The sequence below is a fragment of the Triturus cristatus genome, chromosome 7 (genome assembly GCF_964204655.1).
Source record: "Triturus cristatus chromosome 7, aTriCri1.1, whole genome shotgun sequence".
In the NCBI taxonomy this organism is placed as follows: Eukaryota; Metazoa; Chordata; class Amphibia; order Caudata; family Salamandridae; genus Triturus; species Triturus cristatus.
Window position 1 is genome coordinate 1,425,287,726 of NC_140590.1, and position 12,341 is coordinate 1,425,300,066.

General features: G+C 40.2%; 1 protein-coding gene across 3 annotated transcripts in view; it reads left to right on the forward strand.

Annotated features, from left to right (window-relative positions):
* Positions 1–11,034, forward strand: part of RIPOR3 (RIPOR family member 3) — a 456,892-nt gene extending 445,858 nt beyond the window's left edge. For all 3 annotated transcript variants that reach the window (XM_085619148.1, XM_085619147.1, XM_085619149.1), the window contains 2 exons: positions 6,319–6,409; positions 9,404–11,034. In XM_085619148.1, coding sequence (XP_085475274.1) covers positions 6,319–6,409; positions 9,404–9,504 — 192 coding nt within the window. In that variant the 3' untranslated portion in view covers positions 9,505–11,034. The remainder of the gene's footprint in view (positions 1–6,318; positions 6,410–9,403) is intronic.
* Positions 11,035–12,341: the final 1,307 nt, after the last annotated feature.

Genomic DNA, 12,341 nt, shown 5'->3' on the forward strand with positions numbered 1-12,341 from the left:
CCTATAATAGAAGGAGCCACGACTGCACCAATTTATTTGCACATGTTATGTACCAATGCAAAACTTTTTTAATGTCATCACTGATACATTTTGAGGTAAGTTAGGTGTATAATTAAGTGTAGAAGGGACATTGTGAATGCTATCAGATAACTATTACCGTGCGTCAAGGCCGGAATGAGAGCCAAAAGCAGCCCTGGCAATTTTTATCGGACCAGCCCCCTCACTACATAAGCTGTCTCAGGCAGCTCCGTTCGGTTGCGCTGAGGCTTGTATTTTCATCGCACTTCACTGCTGGAGTAACTGTGACCCGTTCAAGTCGGACTAGTAGGTCAAAATCGGCCACCTTAGTTGAAAATCAACCCCCTGGCCTCCAGCCCACTGGGGAAACGACCAGTGCCCGGTACAACCAGTCCGGCTCTGCCTTGCGTGTGGCTAATTGGTACAGAGGGGGCCAGTTACACAGGGGGACTACATTTTTCACAGCAAGCTCGCATACCACAATGCGTACAAGAAACCATTGATTCCTGCACATACACTAAATACAGGGGGGCCAGAGTGCAGAGCCCAGAGGAGAATAGTTTTGCCAGTGGTATTAAGCTTCCCAAAGTCCCCCGGCCTTTGCAAGCCTGCCCACCCCCTGGAGATAAAAAAAAACCTGCGACTCCTGCAGCATGACACATTAAATGTGGCTGGCAGAGCAGAGCGTCCACTCCAGAGGAGACCAGATACGTGGGGAGGGGACTATGTTTCCATAAGTACCCCAGCTTTTGCAAGCCAGTCCACCACCGTGAAATTAAAGAAACCTATGACCTCTGTAGAGTCTGTGCCAAAGGCAGGCTGGTCTACACCCATAAAAGCTAGTAAGAGGCAGAGCTGGCAGATCGTCAATAGGTCACTTTGCTTTAGTGATAAATGCTTACTGTTCCGTGGTCAACTGTGGAGTTCTTTTGCTGGGATATACCATCACCCTTTGCTTTCCTGATTTATCTGTTTTGGCTCACCAAATAGAATGTGGAGGTTCTGATTAAAGTGTGGCTTTTGAAAAAGCCAGCTGTGTCTCAGAAGTTTTACATCTTAATGCACTATTGCCCATGCTGCCTAGGGCGAGGGACCTAAAAATAAGTGAGGCTCTCAAGCCAGCCAAGCATGCAGCAGAAGTATGATAATCTGTAAAGGGCCTGAATTGAAAAACAAAAACAAGGGTTAAAGTGATGGTAGGAGTGTCGAAACTACTAGTTAGTAAGAACTAATGTTAAAAAAATAAAAAAACACAGAAATACACCAGTTAATGATTAGATAAATAACTATAACTTGTGCCCCCATCATGGATTGCTTTTGACCTCACATATTCCCTTGGGGACCAGGGTACTCGTTAATAATTTGAAGAATAATGTACCTTAAATCTAATTAATGATGAGATCAATAATGTCATTTAACGTCATATGCGATGTAAAATGGTGTTTAGATGTGCCTCACTTTTGTATTGAATACGACGTGTTAGCAGTCTGGTTGTTCTTTAGAACTATGTGGTGTAGCTGCAGTTGATCACTAAGGATAAACATATCTCTAAGCATGCTTCTGAAAATGTCACTTTAAACGAAATAGATGAGCTTACAGAGGAACTCAAAACTATACCGCCTACACAATAGAAGATATTCTAATGACGTTCCCAAATCTTATGTGAAATAATAACCTCCCACAAAATTAATGTAGTTTGCCATAATACATTTGCCTCTGGGGCAAACAAAAATCATAGTATAGCGGGGGTTGTAATGACCAAGGTTTTTTTTACTGTGACATTAACATGGTTGACAGATGTACTTTGGATTTATTGTCTTTGACTTTGAAATGTTCGTTTAGGGTCTCCATGACTAGATTTAATGTTTATAAATGAGGCAACATGAAAATGTAGGAATCTGATACTTTACATCTGTTAGATATATTATTGACTGAGTACAACCCATTGTTTATCACAGGGGCAGCTGTGGATTTTAATAGCACATATGAACCCATTAGTAATTTGAAGAATTTGGTGGAGGGGGACGAGACGTAATGGGGCATCCCCAAACTTTCACCCGATTAACTAAAACAATGGAGTGCAATGGCTTTACAGTTCGCTGTAGAATCAATTTTTCTCCATGAATGGAATGGGAATCGTTTGATGGGATTGGGAATCGTTTGATTGATATGGTAATAATTGAAAGATCAAAGAGCAATCATGACTGACTGTCCTTGAATCTAAAGGTGATTTTTGATAGCAAAGTCACAGGTTTCTCCCAAACGACACTCATTCATCATCATCATCATAACTTTATTCGGTTATATGATACAATAACCATCAAAGTACAGTGTTAAAAGAGACAAAGCAAAGAATATTTTTAAAACTTTGAGATCCTGGTCAGCACATGAATATTATACAGATCACATAATCATTGATTTCCGAGATTTAAAAACATTTTTAAGAAATACAGTAACAGATGCAATGACAAATTAATTCTCTAAAAATTGCAATGCTAAAAAGGCCGGGCGACAACGTCTCAAACCAAAGCTCTTTAAGACTGGCGCAATCCATCTCTTTCTTAGTACATCATAAAATTTACAAAATAGCATAATGTGGATGGTGGATTGCAGTGAGGTATCATCACAAGGACATTTACACAAATCTCTAGACCAGTCGTTCATCACTGGGAAACTTAGGAGTCTAAATAAAATAAGTCTAAAACGGGTCAGCAAAAAACAATCAAAGTCAAAAACAGTTAAAGATAAATATAACTGGATAGTGGGTGACTGCAGGGTTAAATAGTGTGCTTGGACAGTAGGTCTTCTCATCTCGATAGCTGTTCTATTTTCACCCAAATAATCCATACAACAGACTTTAAGATCTTTCCTGGATATAGTGCGTATTGAGCTGGGGTCTGTGTAATATTCGGGGTGACCTATGTCTATCGTGAATCTTTTCACGTATTCCAGCCACCTAATAGATTTAACCCCATCAGACTTCAATGCGTCAGTCAGTAGGTAACGGTTAAAACCAGTTTCATCTGACAGCCAAATGCTGTGCCACAAAAGAACAGGTTGGATCTTAATGGTATCTTCCAAATATGGGATACCCAGTTCCATGTGGACTATATGTGTTGAGCTACTTTAGGGTACTGCTAGGAGGAACTTCAAAAACATGTTTTCCGCGATCTGCATGATCTTTGTATCTGCGTAACCCCATACACCCGCTCCATAAGTAGCAATGGACACGCATTTGGCCTTATAAATGTGCAGGAGTTCAGCCGGAGGGCGCCTGCCTAGTTTACGACGGAAGTTGGACAGGGCCGCTAATGCCCTGGCAAACAACAGGCGTCTACTCTTAATCGCCTCAGTCCAGCTTCCTGTCCTGTCAAATAAGATCCTTTAATAGGAAAATGTTTTTGTGTGCTCTATTGGGCTGTCGTTAATATATATGGTCTTAACCCTCTTGTTTGTCCCTACCCCACAGTTCATAGTACACGTTCTAGAACAGTTTATAGACAATCCCAAGTTCGACATAAAACTAGTGAATGAATTAACTAGCCTTTGAAGTGCAAGTGGTGTGCAGGCCATTAAAACTGCGTCATCTGCATACAAAAGTGCAGGAATAAATCGCTTGGCCACCTTGGGTGTGTCCCTACATTCTTTAATTAAAATAGATTCTAAGCCATTTATATACAAAGTGAAAAGAAATGGGGCAAGGACGCAGCCCTGCCGCACCCCTTTCCCAATTCCAAAGTGACTCGTGCATTCTCCATCCCTTCCATATCTCACCTTAGCCCTGGCTCCAGAAAAAAGTTCCCTTAAAAATACAATAATTAATATATCTACACCAAGCCCTTCTAAAATCTACACTCATTCAACTCTGAAGACATCTCCCTATCTAACAACCATAGATGGGATAGCCAATTAGTACTCACTTCTTTCAATCTGTGGTACTGTTGAACCTTGTCAAGAGGCTTTGGCTTCTTCAAACAATGATGCCCAGGTTTTGAATCATGTGGAAATATTTACATAAATGACTACAGTTTTAAAAATGGACCTAAATTATCCCAGCAGGTTAACACATAAACATAATCTGTGTTATGATAGTGTTTGCATAGAGCTAAGTTAAATTTGCAGCAGGACTTAAAAACAAAGAAAAGACTGAAATACGTAGCACATAACAGTTTAAAAATATTAATTCGAAATCAAGTTAGGTGAGTTCAGAGCAGCAGCAGTGGTCTAATTTGCAGACAGCAACCAAGAACTAAAATTCTCTGGCCCCTTGGCATATTGTTGCTCATGGCAGGTGAGTGACTATTTGTAAACCTTAACTATTTATACAACATTAAGTTTCAATGCAGCATCTTACCTCTTTACATACTCATGATAATGGTATTGTGTATGATGCGTAATCTTCTGGCTCTCTTAGATCTCATATGATTGCTGTGCTTGGTCCTCCTGTAATTGTCTTCTTGCAGGAGATCATTGCTTCTATTTTGAGCCAGAAATATGAAAAACTACCTGGTCTACAAAAAATACCTTCAGATTTGCTTTAAAAGAACCCTATATCTGTGGTCCTTAAATCCAACCAATCTCCTATGCTATAGCTCAAGTAGTCTTTGTTCTGTACGCATGTGTTAGGAAGAAATAACAATATATTTTTTAAAAAATCCACATTAAAATCCTATCGTATCATAAGCTTAATTGATATTATCTAAAAAAAACAAATTTGTAAAATGGTGTTAGACAAGTTGACGACCTGGCTGGATTAGTCCAACATTCATTCTCTTTTAAAAGCAAGGTTTAGGTCCAAGATTGGTAACATTAGCCAGGCCTTTCACTTTGGTCTTACTTTAATTCTTTAATTGTAGTGTTGAAAAATAGAAGTGTTGAAAAGAGAAACACTTTATGTAGTGCTTGTTTCTACATTCGGCTTTTGATATTTTCCTTAGTTTGTTGGACCTTCTCCAATTGTCTGTCTTTATTCCGATAACGTTGCAAAGCTTTGGTGAAGCAAAATGGACAACCACTAATTCTATCATGGTCTATAAGGAGGTTCGACAGGGATGTGTTTCACCACCAGCACGTTTTACGTTCGCTGTTATTGAAGCTAATGATTATCTTTCTGGCTGCGACAAGGATACACCTACTTTAGTTGGACAGAAGATGTGTGACCTTCCTTTCACTGATGGGACTTTATTGATCTTTAAAAGCCTCTATGGTTCTCCAACTTCTTGTTACCCAATTATTTTTTTAGTGTGAAATACTTGAAATGAATGTCTCAAAGGCTTGCCGGCATATTTATTAAAATAACATGCTGCACAGCAAGCCACCTTGAAGCTGTGTGATAGGGAAAGGGTAGGAATGCACCATATTTAACAACGTATGATACATTCTTGTTGTTTCCCTGTGCTGTGCTGCCTAGCGCCAACACAGGCACCCTTGCACCATGGTGCAAGGGTGCCTGGTTGTAAGCAGGATTGTTTTTTTGCAGGAAGGGACACCATCCTGCACAAAAACAATCTCCTGAGGCATTTTCTTCTTTTCATGTGTGCTGCATTCTGCAGCACACAGGGAAACAGACAAAAAATTAAGAGAAATAAAGATATTTATACTCGTATTGCCTCACTTGGGGAGACATAGCATTTTGACGCTTTCCCAGGTCTACCAGCAATGGTAGATCTGGGAATGCAGTAAAATCCGTGGGTGCATGCATCAGAACACCCCCGTTCCACCAATGGAACGCCTCCCTGGGGCAGAGTAACTCAACGTTACTCTAGATTTATTAAGCCACTCAGGGCCAATCAAGGTGGGCTTGCGTGGCTTGATAAATCTAACTTAAGTTGCGTCACTCTTGCACCCCATTGTATGGTGGCAGGGCGATGCAACACTTTGATAAATATTCCCCTAAATGTTAACTCTTACCCAACAAAGATCTTTTCCAGGTAGTTTATTCTTAAATGATACATCTTTAGAAAAAGTTACTGAGTTTGATTACCAGAGGATCAAATTGGCAGATAGCTTGTCTTAGTCAGCTCAGATACTCAGGAGTCAATTGATTTTGATGCATAGAATAAATGCAAATAGCAATCTAATGGTAATGTGATTTTTATCAAAACGTATGTTTTAACACAGTAGACTTTGTTTGGATTACCCAAGACAACACAAAGCTATATCTTCTTCAAAACTACTAGACAACAACGGGCTTCAAACTACTTATCATATTTTCCATGCTCAAGTAAAATCCTGTCATGTCATGATAAAAAAGCAACATTGACTTATCTCTAATAGAAGTCTTTTTTATTTACAAAACAGGTGAAAGAAAGCATTGAACAAATTGCCTGCCTCTGTCAGTCCGAAGTCGAGGAAGTGCGGAACACAGCAAGAGGGACTGTCATGGCATTCGGTAAACAACCTTACTTGAGATCAAATATCTTAACTAGGTTGTAGGAGGGTACCTCATGAGAATTATAAGACTTGTGACCAGTTTGCTCATTTGATCTTGAAACATTATACAGAAACAAAAGTTCAACATTCCGTAAACGGGTCTTTGTATATTAGATATATTGCCATGTTAGGGATTTTAATTGAGAGAGATGTAAATAGATGGTTATCAACCATGTATTGTTACTTCTCTAAACTATTCTAGGGGTAATATCTAAAAGTTGGTGTCTTGGTAGATCTCTGCCACAAAAATAATGGTCATTGTTTGAAGTACGGTTAAAGACTAATTTTATGGCTAACACTCTAAAAGAAACAAAAACCCCTGTATTAACGTTCTTAGAATAGGTAAATGAAGGTGTGTAGTTGATATATAACTAGGTCATCTAGTATTAATATTTATTGAATTTGATGGCAGTTAAAAAACGCAAGACACATTAATGTTTAATATTTTTACTGATTCCACCAAAATTACAACTCTTACTTAGGCCAAGGTTTTACTCATGGCCAACTACAACTTGAAGTTGAAATGTGCTGTCCTGCACATCTGGCCAACTCACTAAGATGGACATCCTTGCCAGGACCTTTGGTGTGAAATTTTACTCTCATTTAGGAAGCTACAGATCTCTCTTACCAAACAGCAGTCTAGATTCCCCCACGTAAAGGGTCCCGTACATGACTTTGGTGGTTGTCTGCATAGATGCTCTATCCTTCGTCACCAAGCTTTAAAAGTGCAGGCCTTCTCCCCTGTTTTAGTGAGGTAACTTCATGCAGTTTAGTACCATCATCATGAGAGAGTCCACATTTACAGCTTTTATAGCGACATTTAAAGAACTTCTCCTCACTTCCAGGAGTTATTCAAACCACATTAGGCAGGATGACTTGATAAAAACAACTTGTACCCTTTTTCTGATTTTGTTTTACAAAAGGGAAATTAAATTGGGTGCAGGCAGTGCCTGACATTCACCTTTACTCTCCAGACCCTTATATGATGCAATGAAAGAAATGTGCCTCCATACAGACTTTTCAATGCCTGTAATTCTACCAGGCTGAAGCCAGGATGTCCTATGCTTTTATGCATGTATCCGGAAAGACCATAATAGTTTTCAAAAATATGATTTTTAAACTATACAGGATCTTACCTGTGGACATGGATTGCAAAGCCTAGAAATAAGTAGAGGTCTGTCATTGCATCATGCAGGGAAATAAGAATGGGTGTGGCCAACAACCTATTTCACGAAGCTTGGTTTTCTGTTTGAGTGCATGGCATTAATAAAGTGGAGACTGCAGGTTCCGGTTTCCTGTCATTGCCACCTCTCCTAACATAGCTAGAAATGTCATGCAGGTAGAGAAGAGGTTAGTGCTTAATTTGTGCTAGTGATTGCAGGTGGTGGACACCAGGCCCTTATTTACGTTGACAGGGACAATTTCGTCCTAATACGACTTTGACTCTCTGGAAGAGAGAAAAGAAGAAATGAGAGAAGGAATGAGGATTACACGGACAGAATAACAGTGAAAAAGGGCCGAAAAAACCCTGGAAGAGTGAGAAATGAGACAGGGCATTTTGTCATATAAATTGAGAACTTGAATTGCAAATTTAAGGCTTGACTTGTGTCTTAAAAAGTTCAAGAGCTGTCACTGGAATTTTGAAGAAATGTGCTGCTTTGGCGTTGAAATATAGCAGCATGTGTTGGTATCTTTAATTACATAACAAGAAATAACACAAAAACCTAATACAAAGATATACCCATATACAAATACTACATAACAAATGTACACAAATATTATTGTCACACATTATCAATTCCACAAATCTGCTTTCATAATACTGTAGTAAAAGGTGTGAGCACCATGCACTGCCATATACGCCATAATGAACATGTAATAGCATCAGTCAGAGGGGCTTATTACAAGCCCCTTGCGGCACCAAGCATCACTTTTTATGACGCACCGTCAGCGCAGAGTGCAGACCCATATCTATGAGGCCATGCAAAGCCATGGATGGTGTAAGGCAACCCAGCCCAACTCACTGCATTGCCTTACTCTGCATCAGGAAGGCGTACCATGGACGTTGCAGTGGGTGATCCCATGCTTCACCCATAGGTTGTGAAGCATTCCCAGATTTGCAAGGATCTGTGAACCTGGGAATATGTAAAAACTGTACGCCTCCCCAGGGCAGGCATAACGGGGAGAAATATGTTTATTTCTCTTCGTTGTTTTTCTCTTCCAATGTGTGCTGCGTTCTGCAGCAAACATAGAAACAGGGAATACGCCTGCATGGATTGTTTTTGTGCAGGAAGGCATCCCTTCCTGCACAAAAACAATCCTGCCAACAACGCAGACACCCTTGCACCATGGTGCAAGGGTACCTACATTGGTGCTGGGCACCATATTGTGTGCCAGAGCTGGCTGAGAGGACAGGAATGTGCCAATTCTCGTACATTTGGTGCATTCCTGCAGCAAAAACACTTGCAGCACTGCCCTATGCCAAATCATTGTAAATTAGGCTCAACATTTTTGTGATCTGTCGCAGGAAGGGTAAGATGATGGAAGACAGACACATGAGGTGGAATAAAGACGAGGCAGGCTTGGTATTCAGCAACCCTGTTAATCAACAGCACAGGTAATGGGCTCCAAAGACAAGCTTTTGGCCCCAGCACTTATTTTATTTTAATAAGTTACGCATTGGAACAAACTATTTATTTAATGCACAATTTCTATGAAAACCGTATATCCATTTCAATCTGATACGTACAGAAACGATGCATGGCCTGCTTCAGATGTCACTATACAGTAAAACAAAAATATCCTTACAGATCAGGCAGGGCTGCCTCATCATATTTTTTTAGAAATACTTTTAATTAACGATGTTCAATTTTATATATTTCAGTTTTTTAAATATCTTATTTAATTGACATGAGCTGGAAATATGTTTTAATCGATTATCATTTGTTCGCAGGAAACAAACGACGCCAGAACTTTGAAAAAAAAGACAAACTCTGCAGTGAGCTACAAGGCACACTATATCAGGACGATGAAATTGAAATAACCATTTTTTAAATAGCCTGTGGACAGAGAATTTTATAATCTAGGCGCACATGTGCTTATATTATGGTATACGTAATATGTATATGGAATATATTTGTCTTTACAAATGTACATACATTCAAGCTAAAACCAGAAAAAACACACCTTGGTCTTTTGGTGACCGGCGGGGAGATGTCAAAAAGCATAGACCGAGGTTATCACCTGTCCAAAGAACACTCCTGAAACTCATCCAGAAAAGGCAAAGAACATAAACATTTACTTAACATAGTAATATGTAACAAAGAAAAGCACACACATTCTGGTTTACTTGAACAACAGCATGAAAATGACAAACAAAGACCGCAGACCTGTTACCTACTTTGAAACGAAAATGATGTATTCAGTTGTATGCTGCCTATTGTAAGGCGCAAGGAAACAAATGTTCACAGTTAATTTGCATGTGCTGTTTGTGGAGTTCATGACTAGTCTGATGATGTATCTCAGGGTTTCGAAAGATCGATAATGGAAGAGAATAGAAAACAAACATTTACTGGGTGGTGTCAAGTGATGTGATGTATACTTTCTGGCATTGTCTGGGAAACAGAGGAAAAAAGAGATTTCAGAAGAATCAGAACAGATCCACTTGGCTAGCCAGGTGACTTAGAAGATGGGAAGATCTTCCTCCACAGACAAAAGCCGAGCGTTCAAGTGTAAGTGACCAGAAGCACCCTGCCATGCAAAAATGCATAGATCTATAGACTAAAACATTGGCTCCATGATCCACACACCAGTGCCTGTATTATACATTGTGCATCTGGAACGCAACGGGCGTGGGCCACTCTAAGCGGCCTGGGGCATAATGCTGTTTCAGAAGGGGCCGCAGGTGCCTGTGCGTCCCCTTCTGTAATACACAGTGCGCTGGCACACATGTTGCACCGGTGCTGTAGTGAGAGGGCGTTTCTTCATTTACATGGGGGCATGGCCCCATGCACATAAGGGAATCACTTTGCCTCCGTGCCCAAGCCGTATTACCGATGAGGGTGGAGAGGCAAGCATGTCTTCAAGAGGCACCCTGAAAGCACACTACAAAAAGGTGGTGCACTTTCAGTGTGGCCTCCTAATGCCAACGCTCTGGGGAGAAGAAAGGCACTCTGGGGAGAAGAAAGGGGGTCCCATGGACCCCTCAGACATCCCTTTGCAGGTGGGTGCTGTCAATCAATGCATCGCTTACAAGGGATCTCTAATTCCCATTAAAACTGCAAGCTGGTTGCCGTTTACACACTGAAACACAGAGCAGCTGTTAAACAGCTACTCCATATTTCATTTGAACGCCCTGTGTTCAGGGCCCAGCGCAGGTTTATGCCTGCCCTAGGGACAGCGCATTCATTCTAATACGGTGCACTTTCCTTATTAGTGTAGGGCGCACCTTTTCGAAAGGTGCACCGTGGCGCAAACCAAGAAAGTGCACTGTATTCATAATAAGGCCCCAGGAGTGTTGGTTGGTTTGACTACATTATTATTGTTACTAAATTGGACAGTTTTAATAAAATGACTTCGACCTGCACACAAATTTCTTACATTTGATGATCATACATGTAATCAATGTGTGCTGCTTTGAGCAAGGACCTTCTAGTGTCCAAGTGAATAATATGCAAACCATGTGTGCATGAACATGCACACTTTTAGAAAGCGCACTACTCTTAGACCTCTAGGGTTCTGATACAGCTTGTCTTTTTGATCCAAACACTTGAAAAAAACGTATTGCAACATAATCCAGTAAATTTGATCAAATGTTTATACGTAACATGTATATATTATTTCAACACAATACATGAACTCTCAGATGTTACATCACATCTTCCCAACATGTGTATATATACATGATTCATGAAAGCAAGAAAAAACATCCCTCTATTCTTCTTGAATTTCCCAATGCATTCGGGCAAGCCCTTCGTCAGGGGAACTGTTAGATAACAGTTATGTGTTATGCTTTTAACATACACCTACAGGAACAGATACAAAATGCTGAATGAATAAAACATTGATAAATACATAAAGAATAACTAATAACCATTCATCTGCAAACATGGCCATGGGTGATGTGAATTGAAGTATGCCTGAAAGCTCTGTTTTTCCCTATGCTAAAAAACAGAGTGTGTACTGAGCCCGGCTCATAAGAAAATCATGTGTGATGCTCTGTCTGTATACTACCCACCACCAATTTCTCAGAGGAAAGAGTTATGCTTGTGGGTACTACACATATCTTAAATGCCGAAAGTTAAGTCCAGTGGTTGAAGAACTATTCAAGTGAAAGGTTTGCTCACTATACAAAACCAGAAACATCAAGTCAATGCTCGGTTTACCCACATACCAGAAACTGCAACAAGCGTAAGACCTCCTACTTACAAAAACGACAACCGCTGTGTCTGTTGAACTCCTCACAATGCTCTTGTGGTTCTAAGTAAAAGAAACAATGCAAATGACTCCTGATCTCCAACCAAAGTGAGAGCAACATGTGGTATTCCAAAAATGCAATCGCATACTTACTGGCAAGCAAACGTGCTCCGCAAACTCTATGTGCGTTAGTCTTCCGACTACCATTACCCCTCTTCGCTGTGTCCGATATTAATAACGTGGTGACGAATGCATATACTAAAAAGTGTAGAAAGACTCGCGTGCAAGCTAGTCTACCCTTCAACAGCTTTTTTCTCAAAAAAACTTTATACATGATTCCAATGGAATCAGAAAGGGCACGCTGCTAAAAATCAATGCATATAAGTAATGTGCAAAACAAGATCGTAAGGGAAGTCAAATAAAATACGACTTGTGTGTCATGTCATGCTTTAACAGGCAGTGAATGTGTGCACAAA